This window comes from Lepidochelys kempii, chromosome 5 (assembly GCF_965140285.1).
Source record: "Lepidochelys kempii isolate rLepKem1 chromosome 5, rLepKem1.hap1, whole genome shotgun sequence".
Classification (NCBI taxonomy): domain Eukaryota; kingdom Metazoa; phylum Chordata; order Testudines; family Cheloniidae; genus Lepidochelys; species Lepidochelys kempii.
The window spans coordinates 24,248,539-24,270,043 of NC_136384.1; the positions used below are offsets into that span (position 1 = coordinate 24,248,539).

General features: G+C 42.2%; 1 protein-coding gene across 1 annotated transcript in view; it reads right to left on the reverse strand.

Moving 5' to 3' along the window:
• The window catches only part of ADAMTS12 (ADAM metallopeptidase with thrombospondin type 1 motif 12), a 323,221-nt gene that overhangs the window by 143,515 nt on the left and 158,201 nt on the right, over positions 1–21,505 (reverse strand). The window contains exons 5-7 of the mRNA XM_073343691.1: positions 9,958–10,041; positions 6,314–6,438; positions 1,659–1,808 (exon numbers count right to left, since the gene is read on the reverse strand). Of these exons, the coding sequence (XP_073199792.1) occupies positions 1,659–1,808; positions 6,314–6,438; positions 9,958–10,041 (359 nt within the window). The remainder of the gene's footprint in view (positions 1–1,658; positions 1,809–6,313; positions 6,439–9,957; positions 10,042–21,505) is intronic.

The window sequence follows — 21,505 nt, forward strand, 5'->3', positions numbered from 1 at the left end:
AGAAAATAAAGAGTAAACTTCCCTAGTTGAAACTCTGGGAGAATTTTAGGGAGTCAAAACATAATTATCCAATTTGACTTTTGCCAAGCCCCATAGTTTACACCCAGTGCTTAATTTTTAATGAAAGAGGTGTCAGGAATCAAGCAATTAGGTGCTGGGAGTCAAGCAATATTTTTACTTTTATAACTGAGGCGGCAAGCCCAGATGTGCTGGGACTATGAACTGCCATGCATAGAGATGTTAGGGTTCAGCCCTGGCAAAAATTAAGCACTGTTTACACCCTGACTCTTGAATAAAGTTCCAGGGCATTTTTAATAATCATAGGTACTCATGCCTCATCCACACGGCAGCGCCCTTTAGTACCCTGCAGTGAAGATAATTTGGTAATGATTCAGAGGGAAGGATGCCACCTGGAGAACGCTCATACCACTTTCTGCAGCACCTTGCTTTTCAGGCCAAAACCCATCTTAGACTATGAAATTGGTTGAAATCACAGTACTAAGCAACATGGCTACAAGTTTGGGGTTTGCAGTGAGGGACTTTCAAAAGGGGAGGACTGCAAGTGCTGGAAGTCTGGGACAATACTGAAAACAAATCTCATAAAAATTGTAGGCCAAATTTTGCCCGATTAGTGTGCTGTAAATCAAAATAACTCCATTCACTTCAGTATAGTTATAGCGGACTCAGATCAGAATTTGGCCCATTAATCTTCTCTTAATAATTTATCTTTACAATACTTTCTAAAATAATTTCAAGGATGTCACTTTTTATTGATTTAGACAGAGGCATTGCTTCCCACATTGTCATATATTCATGAATGGATTGATGAATTAGCCTCTACTCTCCTCCCCATCTCTCTCCCCAGTTAACAATACTGTGCATTGTAACAGACCTTCCCCATAGCAGGTCCTCCCACAGCTGTTCATAACTCAGTCTTGTCTAACCTCTACAAAGCTTTTGTCAATCGTGGTAAAAGATTTACTACTCAATAACTTTTAACAATAATAATCAAGCACCCTGCTGAAAGACCAACATGAAAAAATTGCCACTGTAGCTCAGTGCAGCACCACACCCAGCGACTGTGCAAGGAATCAAAAAAACCCCCAATTACTTTAGACAGGTTTATTTTTCGGAAACATCACTGTTAAATCATCCCAGTATTTCAAAAGCTTTGGTGGCTCTTTCCCTCTTCCACAACTTTGTTTTTTTTTTTTTTTTTTTTAGATTTATATAAGGTGATCCTCCTCACCCCATCTCTGGGGGTGTATGCAAAAATGAAGGTCGAAATCACGTAGGCAAAGCTGAAAATCTCTATCTAAAACCACATGCCTTGGGGTACCAAAAATGACTATGACTGTCAGGAAGAGAGCTAGAGCTGGTCAGGAGGTTTCCATCTGAATGATTTTTTGACAGAAAATGCAGTTTCTGCAAAACTGAAATTTTCTACCTGATAATTTTGATTTGCCAATTTTGTTTCAATAGTCATTGTTACAACCAAAAAGAAAAAAAAGAATCAAAGAGCTATGGTCTGTGCTACACCAGATGATCACAATGGTCCCTTTTGGCCTTGGAATTTACAAGGGAAATACAATTTTAAGATAAATGTCAAACATTGCATTAGACCAGGCTAGACTCTGCATTCTACCTGTGTACTGTACCTGTGTCCAAGCTCATGTGCAATAGTGAATGCCAAAGGCAGCCCAGAATCTTCATTAATATTACAGCTCCGGTGAGGTTGGCACATACCAGATAGATGAGACAAACCTAAGGTTTCACAAGGACGATTCATGCCAGCACAGATGTCTTTTCTGTAAACACAGTGAAGACTTGAAGGTAAGAGAGTTTAAAACTGCATGTAATGCAGCTTACATTGGATAGTAAATCTCCATATCATCATATATTTGTTGTCAATCTGAATTTTCAGCAAAAGACGGTATGTCTAACACTTATACCACAATGTACGACTTATTATTTATTAGTCAATATTTATATTGTGATCATGCCCAAATATCCCAGTCAGGATTGGGGCCCACTTTTTCTTTATTGGTACAGTGCCTGCCACAAGAGACGTCCCTGTGCTGAAGGCCTCACAATCTCAGGACACAGACAAAAGGCAAGGGATGGGGATACAACAGACATGCAAATGAATATGGTAAAGAATTGGCATTGCTTAATTAGATACATGGATTGCAGTTGTTTGTTTGCGTTTTAATTGGGGATACAACTAGGGAGGAAGAGAGTAGGAAAAGGAAAGAAGGGGAAGAAAAACAGCTGCAGTTTGTCATATGTGTAGCTATGCTCATCAGCCTGGGATTTGTAGGATTTGCAGAGTCGATTCTTAAGGAGGGAGCTGAAGGAGGATAAAGCAGTGGCTGTTCAGTTTTTAATCACAAAGTTTTTCCAAGGCAGGCAGCATCAGACAGCACATTGGTGTGTGAGAAGCTGACTGGTGGTAGCCAAGGCAGGAAATGCCAGCAGAGTGAAGGTGAGGGTTGTCGTCATTTTAAGTTGCTAGATCACCTTGGCAGCAGGAAGCTAAATTATAAAGGGACTTGAATGTAAAGACTTGATTGATTGGAAATTACACCATTTTTTCCAGGCAAGCGGTGTGCCAATCCTTGCTCTTGGCTCCAAAAATTCAGCTATTGTGGAACAGAGTTTTCTATTTGATGCCGAGGAAAAGATAGAATGTGCACATCTGAGATTCAGAACAGTGAAGGTAAATCTTCCTTCCCCGCTCATTTTCCACATCCTTAAGATCTTCTGCACTAATTGGTTTGGATAGAGTTCCTCCTGACTAACAGATGAAGACTGCATAACTAAGTCCTTTGATTATATTATTCTCTCTCCCTTTATGGGTTTGTCTACAGTGCAGCTGTAAGGTGCAAATGATGATCGGGTAGCCACTCTGAGTACAATTCCATCTGAGATTTCAGGTATGTACTTAGGCAGCTAGTGCCTCCCACCGCTCACACCAACAAGGGTAAACTTCTGTTTTTAGCACACTCGGTTCAATTAAGCTAGCATGAGTATATCTACTCCAACAGGAAATTATACCTTCCAGCTCCAGTTTAGGCACACCCTAAATGGAAGTGAGCATGGGCTGATTATGAAGGGAGTATTATCCCAGTCTCTTCTTAGACAAGGACAATACCTTATTTTTTGCAATACGTGGCAGGGATTTTTAACCTTTTGGAAATGCAGGAGAGTATGACAACTGAATAATAAAGGTGCAGGGAATACTCTATGGAATACTGTCTCTTGTAGCACCCAGGATCCACTTATCCATTTACTCTAGGCCCATGCAATGAAGAAATCTTTAAATCTTCTGCCTATGATGGCATTCTGTGCACGGCTCTGTGCCTCTAATTGACATTGGTGAGGCCTCATCTGGAGTACTGTGTCCAGTTTTGGGCCCCACACTACAAGAAGCTTGTGGAAAAATTGGAAAGAGTCCAGCGGAGGGCAACAAAAATGATTAGGGGATTGGAACACATGACTTATGAGGAGAGGCTGGGGGAACTGGGATTGTTTAGTCTGTGGAAGAGAAGACTGAGGGGGGATTTGATAGCTGCTTTCAACTACCTGAAAGGGGGTTCCAAAGAGGATGGCTCTAGACTGTTCTCAGTGGTAGCAGATGACAGAACGAGGAGTAATGGTCTCAAGTTGCAGTGGGGAAGGTTTAGGTTGGATATGTGGAAAAACTTTTTCACTAGGAGGGTGGTGAAGCACTGGAATGGGTTACCTAGGGAGGTGGTGGAATCTCCTTCTGTCATAAATATAAAGGGAAGGGTAAACCCCTTTCAAATCCCTCCTGGCCAGAAGAAAAATACTCTCACCTGTAAAGGGTTAAGAAGCTACAGGTAACCTCACTGGCACCTGACCAAAATGACCAATGAGGAGACAAGATACTTTCAAAAGCTGGGAGGAGGGAGAGAAACAAAGGGTCTGCGTCTGTCTGTTTGCTGCTTTTGCCGGGGACAGAACAGGAATGGAGTCTTAGAACTTTTAGTAAGTAATCTAGCTAGGTATGTGTTAGATTATGATTTCTTTAAATGGCTGAGAAAAGAACTGTGCTGAATAGAATGACTATTCCTGTCTGTGTGTCTTTTTTGAAACTTAAGGTTTTGCCTAGAGGGATTCTCTATGTTTTGAATCTAATTACCCTGTAAGGTATCTACCATCCTGATTTTACAGAGGTGATTCCTTTACTTCTATTAAAAGTCTTCTTGTAAGAAAACTGAATGCTTTTTCATTGTTCTATGATCCAAGGGTTTGGGTCTGTGGTCACCTATGCAAATTGGTGACGATTTTTACCAAACCTTCCCCAGGAAGTGGGGTGCAAGGGTTGGGAGGATTTTGGGGGGAAAGACGTGTCCAAACTACGTTTCCCAGTAAACCCAGTTAAAGTTTGGTGGTGGCAGTGGAAATCCAGGGGCAAAGGATAAAATTAATTTGTACCTTGGGAAAGTTTTAATCTAAGCTGGTAAAAGTAAGCTTAGGAGGTTTTCATGCAGGTCCCTACATCTGTACCCTATAGTTCAGAGTGGGGAAGGAATCTTGACACCTTCCTTAGATATTTTTAAGGTCAGGGCTTGACAAAGCCCTGGCTGGGATGATTTAGTTGGGAATTGGTCCTGCTTTGAGCAGGGGGTTGAACTGGATGACCTCCTGAGGTCCCTTCCAACCCTGATATTCTATGATCTTCATGGTGATTATTTGAAGTTTGAGGGGTTCATCCCTGGTAAAGCATCACAGGAAGAGTCATTTTCTTCTAACACTGAACAGGGATTTTTATTAGAATAAGGTAAAGAGTGGTTTCAGAATAGCAGCGGTGTTCGTCTGTATTCGCAAAAAGAAAAGGGAGTACTTGTGGCACCTTAGAGACTAACAAATTTATTTGAGCATAAGCTTTTGTGAGCTACAGCTCACTTCATCGGATGCATTCGGTGGTAAAGAGTGTGATCCCTAAAGCTACTCTCTCACTGCTCCACTGTAGGCTTTCTGTTTAGAATTTTTCCCAGGCATCTAATTGCCTGGATTCCTGTTTAGTTTTAGGGAAAAGATGTTCACATAAGCTCATTAAAATGCCCAAGACAATTTCACCTGGAGCACAGCACAGGGCCCACAGGTGGTTGGCAACTGATGTGGTGTTACAGAGGCAGCAGCAAGCCACAATAAAAATATTAATGGAAGGCAAATTTCAAAGCCACGTACAAATATTTATGCAGCAACTGAATTTTTAAATCACGTATGAGAATTTGTGCCATAAGCGTTTGTGTGCTTATCCAACTGAAACAATACCACAGGCCTTCTCTGACCAATTGCAACTGAGTAATCCACCTCAAATAGTGAATATGCACAGGTAACCAATTGAGAAATATTTTATCATCTTTATGAACTGTGAAAACAAAATTGTTGAATACTTTTGAACGACAAATATATTTGAGGCAATCACGATCTTCTGATGGATATTCAGCAATACAGAGAAAGAGACAAAATCTGTCAGACCCAATAACTATCCTGCGAATTATTTGCACAACTATAGCGGCCCATTGGAAATGTCTGCTTACCCCTCTTTCTATACATAATGGCTGAGACCCACCACTATGAAATATGAATGAAAAGATATCAAGACATTTTTGCATGTTTACAACCATTTAGCTAGAAGTCTGAAAGTAAACTGTATTACTCAAACAGCAAGATATTCTGCTATCGTGAAGTGTAGTTATTTGTTATTGTAGTGTTTTGTAATTAGGGGGCTGCTGATCTACAGGCTGGGCTTTTGGCCCTAATATTTTTTCCTTGAGAAAATAATTGATTGAAGCAATCAACAAGAGATGGGCCCAAAGTGAATCTTAATCTCAGCCTTCCCAAGCACTGATGTTTGAGGACGTTTACATTTGGATCTGATTACAGATCTGAATTTCCTGGCTATGACCCATGTCTAATAAAACACCTACAGATACGAATAAAACATTATATAGGCTTTGCAAACAGATGTAAGCAACCCTCTACAAGGTACAGTGGGTCAGTTTTGACACCTTCCAGCCTTAACAGTGTACTTTTATGTAACCGCTCATAAACTCCACCTGTACTAGCATCTGATATGCTCATCAAACAAAGTTATTTTTGTACTAAAACTGTCCTTCAGAAATTACATGTATTCATCAGGAACAACAGTATATGAGACGTGTCTATGTGTTGGCGGTGGGGTGGGGGGGAACCAAAAGGAGGCTATACGCATGTTCTCAGTGAAAGAAATATTAATAAAATAATATTTTGAAGCTTCTCTCCAGGGTTGTGACCATACCTAGTTAGAAGTACAGCTACATCATGATGTATTGGGTTGACATCATTTTTGGGATTGATGCTTTTCTGCCATTTGCAGAAGCTGGCTAATGTCTTATCTGCGTGATGAACTATTTTCAAGCCTTGCTAAAGGAAAAAAAGAAGAAAATATTATTACAAAGACTGCATTGTATTGCTAGAGCACAGCAGCAACATTAATTATCAGGCTCACTAAAGTCATTGCCCAAAGCTAGAAACATTAGGAGCAATGACCGTTATTTGCCTAATATCCCAAGTATTAAGTTAAAACTGTCATTTTTGCAGCTAGTGTAACTAGAGAAAAAGTATATCAAAAGAGGAAATTAGCGTTTTTGGGAAGAAGCCTTCATAAAATGAAACTAACAACTGCATTTTTCAAACAACAATATTTTATTTTACTCTTGGAAACTAGTATTCTTCCTGACACAAAGATTAAGATTAATTTGCAAGTAATCTGGAGAAAGCTACCTTCCATCATGTTTATCACCTTTAATGCAACATGAACAATCTCATGATGAGGTAACATTTTATGCTTTCATGGATACATTTCCTTCACTTCTTTTTTTAAAAGCTGAAAAAAATGTACAACAGTCGTCTTATGATCAGAGAGAACAAACACAAGTTGAAGAAAAAACATACTTTGCAGTGCAAAATAAGCTCTAGCAAAAACATATTTCCCTCTTCCTTGGTTTTGCCACAGAGCCCTGGTCTACACGATGGGGTTAAGTCAAATTTAGCTGCGTTAGGTCGATTTAAAAATGACTGCATCCACACAACCAACCCCGTTCCGTGGACCTAAAGGGCTCTTAAACTCAACTTCTGTACTCCTCTCCGACGAGGGGAGTAGCGCTAAAATCGACCTTGCTGGGTCGAATTTGGGGTAGTGCAGACGGGTTTGCATCAAGGAGAAACACACATAACTGTCACACCGTAGCCTGGCCAGTCATGAAACTGGTTTTCAAAGCCTCTCGGATGCACAGCGTGCCTTGCTGTGCTCTTCTAATCGCCTTATTGTCTGGCTGCTCAAAATCGAATATCAGGCAATTTGCCTCAAGTTCCCACCCCGCCATAAACGTCTCCCCTTACTCTCACAGATATTATGGAGCACACAGCAATAACAATGGGAATGTTGGTTGCGCGGAGGTCTGGTCAACAGCGCCAGCGAGCTTTTAAACGTTCAAAGGCACATTCTACCACCATTCTGCACTTGCTCAGCCTATAGCTGAACTGCTCCTTACTACTGTCCAGGCTTCATGAGCCATGGGAGCAAGAGGTAGGCATGACTGTGCGGTGCTGCCGGCTGGGAGAGCAGCCTGAGGCAGAAGCCTCCAGCTCGCAGGAGAGCAGAGTTGCGGTGGAGACGTGCACCATGCCTTGGAGGTTGCTAGGAGCTGGGCAGGGAAGACATTCCCAGAACCCCTGGCCAAGCTACATGTCCGATGAGGACGGTTACCAGTCCTACTGCACTGTGTGCTGCAGAGTTGCAGTGGAAGCGGAGGAGCCGTACACCATGGACGAGGACAGCTAGCAGTCCTACTGCTCCGTCTGCTGTGAAGGCACCCAGGAGCTGCTGCTGTGTAGCAGTGCCAGCTGCTGCAGGTGCTTCTGTGTCGAATGCTTGGAGGTCCTGGTAGGGCAAGGTGCCTCGGCCAAGGCAAAAGAGCAAGAGCCCTGGAGCTGTTACATGTGTCAACCACAGAAGTGCTATGGGGTGTTACAGCGCCTACCGGACTGGAATGTACGGCTGCAAGACTTCTTCACCAGTGACAAGGGACAGGAAGATGATGCATCTAAAAAGGCCCGCACATTTCCCAGAGTCACTACCCTTGATAACAGAACGTCAATGATTGCATTAGCTACTTGGATCACAGCAGTCCCCACAGTAGACTTGCCCACAACAGCAGTGGTGACGGTGAGCTGAGCGGGCTCCATGCTTGCCATGGTATGGTGACTGCATGGGGAACCAAGGAAAAAAGGTGCAAAACAATTGTCTGCCGTTGCTTTCATGGAGGGAGGGGCAACTGACAACATGTACCCAAAACCACCCACGACAATGTTTTTGCCCCATCAGGCATTGGGAGCTTAACCCAGAAATCCAACGGGCAGCGGAGACTGTGGGAACTGTGGGATAGGTACCCACAGTGCACCGCTCTGTAAGTCGATGCTAGCCATGGTAGTGAGGAAGCACTCCACCGACTTAATGCGCTTAGTGTGGACATACGCGATCAACTGTATAAAATAGAATTCTAAAAATTGACTTCTCTAAAATCAACCTAATTTCGTAGTGTAGACTTACCCTTACTCTGCCTCACTCCTAGTATATTATTATTTAGGGTAAAGTTTTCCAAAGCACTGAAGTGCCATAAGCATCTACGTTCCTTTTTCAAAGGTGCATTAGGCATTTAGGGGCCTAAGTCTCATTGAAAGTCAATGAGTACTTAAAAAGAAGAGGAGTACTTGAGGCACCTTAGAGACTAACCAATTTATTTGAGCATAAGCTTTCATGAGCTACAGCTCACTTCATCGGATGATGATGTAGCTCACGAAAGCTCATGCTCAAATAAATTGGTTAGTCTCTAAGGTGCCACAAGTCCTCCTTTTCTTTTTGCGAATACAGACTAACACGGCTGTTACTCTGAAATGAGTACTTAAACTCCCAAGTGTTTAAGTCAGTTTTGAAAATGGGCTTTAGATGCTTTTGAAAATTTTACCCTTGATAACCTTACCCATCGGGTTAGCTGGATAAATCAGGCTCCTATTTTGAAAATTATTTCACCTGTGCAGACACTAGCTCTCACGTGGAGACCAATTGACTTCAACAGCCCAGGTCTCCACCTGGTGTAGGATTAGGACCTTTGATCATAAGTCCATTTGGACAGAGACCTTATTTTAAGGCTATATCCACAGAAAGCCTTGCACAATTATGGCGCTATGAAAATAACCATTAAAGTTACAATAATCGGCATTCATTTAGGGGTGGTTACAGCATTTATGAGACATGGAACATGCAATCACCTCCATGTGGTTAGTTCACAACAATGAACATTTTATCAGCCACTGTTTCTCTGAGTTTTGAAAAGGAGCTTATGGGGAAAATAACCTGTCTTGCAGACATACAATAGTAGATCGGCTTCTTCAGAAAGCTCCACAGGCAGCTGCACTTGCTTTATGAATATGCTATGCGATCAGACGGGGGATGGTTCATTTGAGCATCCTGTACATTTGAATCTCTGCTCCGCAGCAAGCCTCCTCAATCTTTGAAAGTCCTCTTCTGGTGCTGAAGAGTTTTCCCCTCACACACAATTATCCTAATGTTTGAACATTTTAACTAAGTTTCCTTTTGGAAGTTTATGCAGAAACACCTGCAGTTATGACCTAACCAATGTGCCATTTAGAGCAGCAGTTAGGTTTAAAACAGCTGTGCCAGAGTTAATAGATTAACAGAGGAGTGAAATGAGCAAAATATTTTAAACAAGCAACCCTTCCCCCCCCCCGCCCACACACACACACAGTGGATGCACTCATTACTCTCTTTAATGGTAATCTAAATACCCTACCAAAATCTCTCTTCAGTGCACTGTGTGCCCAACTTTCTTCACTGTAATCTTGGGGGAAACAAAATCTCACCTCTTCCTCTTCAAGAAGAATAAGGCGGACAAGCACGATGTGGATTGCATTGCCAATGCTTGGATCATGGAACAATCCTGTGACCTGTGTCAGAGCCAGGAGGTAAGAAATTAATTGATTCCTCTACAGCAAGACAGAACTTGAGAGAGGAAATATACAGGTTATTTCAAGCAGAGTGCCCTCTCTGTTTTTTTTCCCCTCCTACATGTTATTGATATTCACTTTGCATTCTGAAATGCAATAACTGTGATGAACTACTTCAGCAATTAACAGAAGTTAAGATGTTATGCAGCAAAATTTACAATCCATTAAAAAATTACTTTAAGTTAATTTTTTCTCGTTTAGGGTCCAATCCACTATTGTGTAGTCGTTTACATCAGTGCAAGACAGGTGTAAAACACTGCCAGTGCACAATAGTAGCATTTTACATCCACTTTGTACTGGTGGGAATGACTACCAAAGGTTCAGGGCAACAGCGAATGAGGCATTAATTGTTGGGTTCTGTAGAAACTCCATTAGGATTCGGCTGGCCAAAGGAAAAAGAGAAAGTCAATACTAGGCAAATAGAAGCGAGGTGAAAAATATATACAGTAGTACCATCAGCGTAGAAGTGGAAGCTAAGGGTTTGTCTTCACTACTGGCTAAATCGGCACTGCTGCGATTGATGCAGTGGGCATTGATTTAGTGGGTCTAGTGAAGACAGGATAAGTTGATGGCAGAGCGCTCTCCCATCAACTTCAGTACTCCACCTTCCCAAAAGGAGGAAGCTATGTCGACAGGAAAGCAGATTAGACACTGCTGTAAGTCAATCTAAGCTGCTTTGACTTAAGTTACGTAACTTAACTAAAAAAGAAAAGGAGTACTTGTGGCACCTTAGAGACTAACCACTTTATTTTGTTGTGGCACCGTAGAGACAAACAAAATAAATTGGTTAGTCTCTACGGTGCCACAAGTACTCCTTTTTCTTTTTGTGGATACAGACTAACACGGCTGCTACTCTGTAACTTAACTAGCGTAACTTAGATTGCTTAACCACATTAGTGTAGAGCAGACTTGAGACTAAAGATAAAATGACAGAGGGAGCAGTTAGACTAAAAAATAGCAAAGGGCCCAGCACTGAACTCCAAGTCCTCATGCCCCAAATGGTGGTGTCAGTATGCATACGATTAGACAGGCTGCTTCTCAAGAGCATTACTAGTAAAAGGAAGAGATGGGGGGAGGGGGCAGTAGGAGCAGAGCTGACACTTAAGCCTGGTCTATACTTAAAATTTAGGTTGACTTTGCTAGGTCACTCAGGGGTCCTGAGCATCATCGTTAGATTGACCTAAGCCCCAGCATAGATGTGGCTAAATCAACGGAGGAATTCTTCTGTCAACCTAGCTACTGCTGGTTGGGGAGATGGATTATCTGCATAGATCGTAAAACCCTTCCATCAGTCTAGGAAGTGTATACACTGCAGTGCTGTAGTATATGTCCTTAGTCACAATAATCTGCCAGAGGAAGTCATTTTCCTCCTCAGCCGGGAAGAGTTGCATCTGTTGTTTGAAAAGAGCTTCACTCTGAGTACAAAAATTGATCAGTTACATTGGGCTCTGTAAACAGTTACTCCAAAACAATACAGTATTGATGGCTACAAAATGAAACAGAATTTCAAGACTTTTGTGTGAATCCATTGCAGATGTGTCCCATTATTGCAAATTATATAATCAAAAACCTAGGAGACATCTGAATTGCCTTAGCTGAATACCATAGGATGGAAAAAATATATTGTGCTGGCTCTTAATTCTTCAGAAATGTCTCAGCTGAAAGATAATTATACTCCTTAGCAGCTGCCAAAAAAGGCTGTTCCTAGTGGGGGCTGGTTAGTCTAACAAAGTCTCAGTCACACAAAGGACTATTGAATTATGATGTACTTATGGGTTTTTTTAAGTGCATGTCAGATTTTTTCTTGGGCTATTAATACAGTACATAAATATTACATTTACAGTACATAAATTAGTGAAAAAAAGGATTTTACATAAGAACGGCCATACTGCGTCAGACCAAAGTCCATCTAGCCCAGTATCCTGTCTTCTGACAGTGGCCAATGCCAAGTGCCCCAGAGGGAACGAACAGAACAGGTAATCATCAAGTGATCCATCCCCTGTTGCCCATTCCTAGCTTCTGACAAACAGAGGCTAGGGACACCATCCCTGTCCATCCTGGCTAATAGCCACTGATGGACCTATCTTCCATGAATTTATCTAGTTCTTTTTTTAATCCTGTTATAGTCTTGGCCTTCACAGCATCCTCTGGCAAGGAGTTCCAAAGGTTGACTATGCATTGTGTGAAAAAAACACTTCCTTTTGTTTGTTCTAAACCTGCTGCCTATTAATTTCATTTGGGGCTCCCTAGTAATGTTATGAGAGAGTAAACAACACTTCCTTATTTACTTTCTCCACACCAGTCATGATTTTATAGACCTCTATCATATCCCCCCCAAGCCATCTCTTTTCCAAGCTGAAAAGTCCCAGTCTTATTAATATCTCCTCTCATGGCACCCGTACCATACCCCTAATCATTTTTGTTGCCCTTTTCTGAAAGTTTTCCAATATATCTTTTTCAAGATGGGGTGACCACATCTGCACGCACTATTCAAGATGTGGGAGTCTTATGGCTATATATAGACACAATATGATATTTTCTGTCTTATTATCAATCCCTTTCTTAATGATTCCCAACATTCTGTTTGCTTTTTTGACTGCCGCTGCACATTGCGTGGATGTTTTCAGAGAACTATCCATAAGGACTCCAAGATCTCTTTCTTGAATGGTAACAGCCAAATTAGACACCATCATTTTATATGTATAGTTAGGATTATGTTTTCCAATGTGCATCACTTTGCATTTATCAACACTGAATTTCATCTGCCATTTTGTTGCCCAGTCACCCAGTTTTGAGAGATCCTTTTGTTGCTCTTTGCAGTCTGCCTGGGACTTAACTATCTTGAGCAATTTTGTATCATCTGCAAATTTTGCCACCTCACTGTTTACCCCCTTTCCCAGATCATTTATGAATATACTGAATAGGGCTGGACCCAGTACAGACCCCTGGGGGACACCAGTATTTACCTCTCTCCATTCTGAAAACTGACCATTTACTCCTACCCTTTGTTTCCTATCTGTTAACCAGTTACCATGAGAGCTCTTATCCCATGACAGTTTACTTTGCTTAAGAGCCTTTGGTGAGGGACCTTGTCAAAGGCTTTCTGAAAATCTAAGTACACTATATCCACTGGATCCCTCTTGTCCATATGCTTGTTGACCCCCTCAAAGGATTCTAGTAGATTGATGAGGCATGGTTTCCCTTTACAAAAACCTTGTTGAACACAATTTATTGGGGGAAAAGTCATCTATGTGTCTGGCAATTTTGTTCTTTACTATACTGTAGTTTCAACCGGTTTGCCCGGTACCGAAGTCAGGCTTACCAGCCTGTAATTGCCAGGATGACCTCTGAAGCCCTTTTTAAAAATTGGCGTCACATTAGCTATACTCCAGTCATTTGGTACAGAAGCTGATTTAAATGATAAGTTACAGACTACAGTTAGTAGTTCTGCAATTTCACATTTGAGTTCCTTCAGAACTCTTGGGTGAATACCATTTGGTCCTGGGGACTTATTACTGTTTAATTTATCAATTTGTTCCAAAACCTCCTCTAATGACACCTCAATCTGGGACAGTTCCTCAGATTGGTCACCTAAAAAGAATGGCTCAGGTTTGGGAATCTCCCTCACATCCTCAGCCGTGAAGACCGATGCAAAGAATTCATTTAGTTTCTCCGCAATTGCCCTTTTAGGCCTTCCTAATTATATTTTTACACTTCATTTGTCAGAGTTTATGCTCCTTTCTATTTTCCTCACAAGGATTTAACTTCCACTTTCTAAAGGATGCCTTTTTTGCCTCTTTTAATTTGTTGTTTAGCCATGGTGGCACTTTTTTGGTTCTCTTACTGTGTCCTATGTACTGACTCCATGGGTGCTCCAAGGTTGGAGCACCCACAGCAAAAAAATTGTGGGTGCTGAGCACCCACTGGCAGCCCCACTACCAGAACCTCTCCCTCCCCCCCAGCGCCTCCTGCCCATCAGTGGGCCCCACTGATCAGCACCTCCCTCTCCCTCCCACCTCCCCCTCCCTCCCAGCACCTGTCGTGGATCAGTTGTTTCGCAGCGTCAGGACAGGAGGTGTGTGTGGGGGTGGAACTGGGCAGGAAAGGGGTGGGACGGGAAGAAGCAGGGAGGGGATGGGGCCTGGGCAAAGCCAGGGAGAACACCCCCATGCAGTTTAGAAACTTGCGCCTATGTATTATGTTTTTTAAATTTGGGGTATACATTTAAGATGAGCCTCTATTAGGGGGTCTTTAAAAAGTTTCCATGCAGCTTGCAGGGATTTCACTTTTGGAGCTGTACCTTTTAATTTCTGTTTAACTAACCTCATTTTGGTGTAGTTCCCCTTTCTGAAATTAAATGTTACAGTGTTGGGCTGCTGTGGTGTTTTCCCCGCCACAGGGATGTTAAATTTAATTATATTATGGTCACTATTACCAAGTGGTGCAGCTAGATTCACCTCTTGGACCAGATCCTGTGCTCCACTCAAGACTAAATCAAGAATTGCCTCTCCTCTTGTGAGTTCCAGGACTAGCTACTCCAAGAAGCAGTCATTTAAGGTGTCAAGAAACTTTATCTCTGCATCCTGTCCTGAGGTGACATGTATCCAGTAAATATGGGGATAGCTGAAATCCTCCATTATTACTGAGTTTATTTTAATAGCCTTTCTAATCTCCCTAAGCATTTCACAGTCACTATCACCATCCTGGTCAGGTGGTCAGCAATATCTCTCTACCGCAATATTCTTATCATTAGAGCATGGAATTACTATCCATAGGTATTCTATGGTACAGTTTGGTTCATTTAATATTTTTATTTCATTTGATTCTACGCTTTCTTTCACATATAGTGCCACTCCCCCACCAGCACAACCTGTTCTGTCCTTCTGATTTTGAAGGGGACGAAGGCAAGATTTGATGATTTATTCAAAGTATTATTGTAATTAGAAATCAAAACCTCAGCTCCTTCACTCCAGCTTTGAGAGAATCCAGAATCAAACCCTAGATCCAGATTTTGCAACTGGCTGCTGCTGCTGCTATCTATAATGGACCAAACCAAAATGTGGGATCTAAATAATTCTGAAATCTGGATCTGATTTTAGAGGCCCAGTCTAGCTTTATCTTCCTCCCAAACTCCTTTTTCTAACAATTACTAAGGTTCCCATCGACACTGATGAAAGTAGGACATGAACATCTGATGACAGAATCGGACACTGGGAAGCATCTTCATTAAGAACCGAAATTAAAATAGAGGTTTCAGACATAGGCCAGGTCTACGATAGAAAATTAGGTCAGTTTAATTACATCGGTCAGGGGTGTGAAAAACCCAAACCCCAGAGCAGCATTATGAAGCCAACCTGAATCCTCATGTAGACAGCACTAGGCAGACAGAAAAATTCTTCTGGTGACTTATCTACCACTTCTTGTGGAGGTGGATTACCTTTGCCAATGGGAGAACCCTTCCAGTGGGTGTAGGTAGTATCTACACCAAATGCTACAGTGGTGCAGCTGTGCCGCTGTAGCATTTTAAATGTAGACAAGCCTTAAGAGAGAACTTGTACCTTGCTTACAAGGAATAGAAGCATAGGTCTTTTCTCACGTCTCATCCCTAACTATGGGCTACACCAGTTTCTATATATTGGCTGCCCCACTGCGCAGGAATGATGTGATGGCTTTGGAGCTGTTCTATATTAATTCAGGAACAATAAATGTTCTGTTGGTCTGACTGTTGTAAGGGCATACTGTCTACAAGGGGTTAATTCAAGCAAGCGCTGGTTGCACTGTGTAGGAAAGACGACAACAGCTTGAGATAGCTACCATTTAGTTACACTTGGGAGACAATACTAGACATTCACTTTGATAGCCCACTTCTTGTCTCCCACTGAGCTCAATGGACCAGTTTGTCAAGACAGGAGGGGTCCCAGGTTGTAATAGGGTGGCCAAAGAGGAAAAAGTGTGAAAAATCAGGATAAAGCCTCGAATGTCAGGACTGTCCCTATAAAATCAGGACATCTGGTCTCTCAAGGCTGTAAACACTGAAGAACCAAAATGCCAGGAAAGCAAGACAAATGTCTTCTGAGGGGATAAAAATGGACAGTCTCAAGGGAGGGATTGCTGGGAGTTGCTGATGAGAAGTGGTTCTCATAGATCCTAGAAGTCAGAGGTCTGGAGCAGAGGGACCTCTGCCAAGGGCTGGCAAGCCTCTAGGTAAGCTAGGTATGTATTTAAGAGAGTTTAAAACAATATGAGGCCTTTTTATGATGCTTTGCTGGGTTCCTACTGTTAAAGTTTAAAAAACACTTTGTTTTAAGAAAGCTGCCTGGTCACAGTTGCCCAGAGGGAGACTTGCAGGTGCCAAACCCAGTTGGGCCTGGGCCTGGTAGCCACGATGCAATAGCTTGGGGACTGCGTGAATTGTGGGATTCCACCTGCAGAAAGGTAAAGGAGCAAGGCCTAACACCTGAGGGGATGCGCTCAGAGAGAAAGGGGTCCTGTAACTGGCACATAATATGAGTAATTTCTTTGGACTCTGTGAAACACCAGTGATGAACAACCCTAGTTTTCCTTCCTCAAATGCTGTATAATATGCTGTTTACTCCTATGGCTACTACCTAAATATAGTTCAGTAGAAAAGGAAAGGATGCAATGAAACTGAAGTCTCATAACTTCATACACATCTATCATTCACATTAATATTATCAGTAAAAACACACCTACAAATGAAACTAAAGGCCAGATTCTATTACCCTCACTCATAATGATTAGCACCTTACTCCTCAAGTTGTCCCACTGAAATGAATGGAACTAACTGTAACAATAGTATGAGTAAGGGTATCTGTCCCTATGCTTGTAAATCTAAAATGAAAGTCAGGAAATGCAAAAAAGTTCTTCTACATAAAGTGCTTCCGCCGACGTGCACGGGCTGAAATTGTGGAAAAGCAGCATCACTTGCCCCACAACCTCAGCCGTGCAGAACACAATGTCATCCACAGCCTCAGAAACAACTCTGACATCATAATCAAAAAGGCTGACAAAGGAGGTGCTGTTGTCATCATGAATAGGTCGGAATATGAACAAGAGGCTCCTCGGCAGCTCTCCAACACCACTTTCTACAAGCCATTACCCTCTGATCCCACTGAGAGTTACCAAAAGAAACTACAGCATTTGCTCAAGAAACTCCCTGAAAAAGCACAAGATCAAATCCGCACAGACACACCCCTGAAACCCCGACCTGGGATATTCTATCTACTACCCAAGATCCATAAACCTGGAAATCCTGGGCACCCCATCATCTCAGGCATTGGCACCCTGACAGCAGGATTGTCTGGCTATGTAGACTCCCTCCTCAGGCCCTACACTACCAGCACTCCCAGCTACCTTCGAGACACCACTGACTTCCTGAGGAAACTTCAATCCATCGGTGATCTTCCTGATAACACCATCCTAGCCACTATGGATGTAGAAGCCCTCTACACCAACATTCCACACAAAGATGGACTACAAGCCGTCAAGAACACTATCCCCGATAATGTCACGGCTAACCTGGTGGCTGAACTTTGTCCTTACCCATAACTATTTTACATTTGGGAACAACGTATACCTTCTAATCAGCGGCACTGCTGTGGGTACCTGCATGGCCCCACAGGATGCCAACATTTTTATGGCTGATTTAGAACAACGCTTCCTCAGCTCTCGTCCCCTAATACCCCTACTCTACTTGCGCTATATTGATGACATCTTCATCATCTGGACCCATGGAAAAGAAGCCCTTGAGGAATTCCACCATGATTTCAACTATTTCCATCCTACCATCAACCTCAGCCTGGTCCAGTCCACACAAGAGATCCACTTCCTGGACACTACGGTGCTAATAAACTATGGTCACATAAACACCACCCTATACCGGAAACCTACTGACCGCTATGCCTACCTACAGGCCTCCAGCTTTCACCTGACCACACCACACGATCCATTGTCTACAGACAAGCTCTGCAATACAACTGCATTTGCTCCAACCCCTCAGACAGAGACAAACACCTACAAGATCTCTATCAAGCATTCTTACAGCTACAATACCCACCTGCGGAAGTGAAGAAACAGATTGATAGAGCCAGAAGAGTTCCCAGAAGTCACCTACTACAGGACAGGCCTAACAAAGAAAACAACAGAACGCCACTAGCCGTCACCTTCAGCCCCCAACTAAAACCTCTCCAGCACATCATCAAGGATCTACAACCTATCCTGAAGGACGACCCATCAATCTCACAAATCTTGGGAGACAGGCCAGTCCTTGCTTACAGACAGCCCCCCAACTTGAAGCAAATACTCACCAGCAACCACACACTACACAACAGAACCACTAACCCAGGAACCTATCCTTGAAACAAAGCCTGTTGCCAACTGTGTCCACATATCTATTCGGGGACACCATCACAGGGCCTAATAACATCAGCCACACTATCAGAGGCTCATTCACCTGCACATCTACCAATGTGATATATGCCATCATGTGCCAGCAATGCCCCTCTGCCATGTACATTGGTCAAACTGGACAGTCTCTACATAAAAGAATAGATGGACACAAATCAGATGTCAAGAATTATAACATTCATAAACCAGTCGGAGAACACTTCAATTTCTCTGGTCACTCGATTTCTGATCTCAAAGTGATTATCCTTCAACAAAAAAACTTCGAAAACAGACTCCAACGAGAGACTGCTGAATTGGAATTAATTTGCAAATTGGATACAATTAACTTAGGCTTGAATAGAGACTGGGAATGGTTGATTCATTATAAAAAGTAACCTCTTACCCCCCACCCCCCCGCTGTTTCTCAGACGTTCTTGTTAAACCCTGGATTTGTGCTGGAAATGGCTCACCTTGATTATCATACACATTGTAAGGACAGTGATCACTGTAGATAAGCTATTACCAGCAGGAGAGTGGGGTGGGGGGAGAGAAAACCTTTTGTAGTGATAAACATCCATTTTTTCGTGGTCTGTGTGTATAAAAACCATCTTCTGTATTTTCCACAGTATGTATCCGATGAAGTGAGCTGTAGCTCACGAAAGCTTATGCTCAAATAAATTAGTTAGTCTCTAAGGTGCCACAAGTACTCCTTTTTCTTTTTTCATATTAACATCCTGATTATTAAAGTTCACATGTACCACTTTAGCCACAGCACTGCTGGATTTAGCTGTGAGAAAGCAGCAAGCATATGTTATAAGATCCTGTGCTTTACTTTGTGTTTTATTGTATAGGTTTTAAATCCTTCTACATTGTAGCTTCAGAAGTAGACTGGCTGGAACGGGCTGCCTCTCTGCTGACATAAGAAGATAATACCATAGGAGGTTCATGTCCAGAAGGTTTCCTTGACAATTATAAGAGCTAGAAACCCCTCCCCCACCCCCCCGCAAGGGAAAACTTAAATGCAGTAGACACTGAATCAGTCAGGGGGTCAGATTAATACATCAAGGGGGACGGATCTGGGAGTCTGATAGCTGTGGTTTTGTTTATACACTGAGTGAGTGGAGAAGGAGGGAGAAGATAATCTCAAATGGCTAAACAAGGTCAATGCCTAAAGTTCCGCAGATGATATTGTAATACTGGCAGACCAGGTGCCCTCTTATGCCAAGGACCAGACCTCTCTGAAAACTGACAAATACATGGGTGGAAACCAGCTTGGCTCACCTATGGGTTAGTATAGTTAAAACAGATATTAGTGATATAAGAATGTGTTTAGTGTCCAGACTTTGTGGAATGCTTGTAGGATGCTGCATGTATTAATTTTACATATAATGTCTGTATCCCATAGCATAAAGTTACATTGAGTGTTTGCACTGTAAACCTGTCAGTCATTGTGCAACTCAAACAGGAAAAGAAACATTGATTAAGGTAAAGTGCACATCCTGCGCACAAGATGGCCCTTTGAAGGCAAATGAGGCACCGTGTGACATCCAAGGGCAGAAACCTTGTTGATTGCATTCCTTAGTCCCTCCATGAAGGGGAGGCATGCGAATGAACTCATCCCATCAGCTTGGATTCTGAGGTGAAGGGAGAAAAATCCCTGACAAGGAGGAACTGGGATCTTTATACTGTCTGGACTCTGAGGGGTAAAGATGCCTAAACATAAGCAAGAGACTTGGCATGGGTCAGCCCTAAAGGACATGTAGAGCTGGTTATTATAGAAGCTTATTTTACCTTTTTAAATGTAAGACTGTAACTCATGTGTTTATGTTTCCTGTTTTAACCTTGTGAATAATTCATTTCTTTTCTTAGTTAATAAATCTTTAGTTAGTTTATTACAGGATTGGCTACAGGCTTTGTCTTTGGCTTGAGATCTGAGTGCAAATGACATTGGGTAAGTGACTGGTCCTTTGAGAATGGGAATAACTTGAACATTGTTTTGATTTTTGGTGTAAAGTGCCCACCCATCACATAGTCCAGCTTGCCTGGGTGGCAAGATGGACTGGAGTGCTGAGGGGTCTGTCTGTGACTCCATGGTATAACTGTTATAGCGTTAGAGGAGTTCACACTCATTAGTGGGTTGGTGAAATCTAATTATAGAACATACCATCAGTTTGGGGCTTTTGCCCTACTTTTTGACAGTCTCCCCCAAGATTGGCACTCATGGTTGTGAGCAACTTCAGACAGCGTGACAAATATCACAAGAAATAACTTTTAAGTTATTACATTTTGAAATTTGCTCATTTGGAGATTTGAACTTAGACACATTTTACATTTTTAAACTTAGATTTCGTTATATGTGGGAAAAAGCACAATTTGTCTGAAAAAAAATTAATTGTCCACTTTAAAACCAGAAGTGACAGAGGAGGAAAACATATCTGAAAATCAGCCCCAGTAATACAAGCCTCTACAATACAACTGATTGAACCATTTCCTCTGAGTGTAAAACCCACATGATAATTGTTTTGACTGAGTCTTAATAAAGCTAGTAAAACTGCACAAAATCTCTACACTACACCATTTTCACAATATCAGCAGTGTAAATCAGGAGTAACTCCATTTCTCCCAACAGGGGTTGACCAGTGTAAATGAGATCAGAATCAGACCAAATATCTAAGAAATTGATCAACAAGCACCGGGACACACCAAGATTTTTATTTTTTAGATAAGGGAATTATGTCTAACTGAACAGGGGAATCCCTGAAAATTTTCCTCCCCGCTCATACACAGACGGGGAAGTGAATCCATACCACTGATAGTCCACAGCTCTCCTGTTCTGCTGCATCTAACTGCTCTGTCACATTATGTTAATACTGCTGCCTAGGAACATCAACAATCAGTAGATTGGAGAAGGTGCATGAGATTCAGAACTGGTAATTTCAGTGGAATGAAAGGTCCTGTGTAGTGCACATACAGAGCTAGATCATATGGATGTCATGAT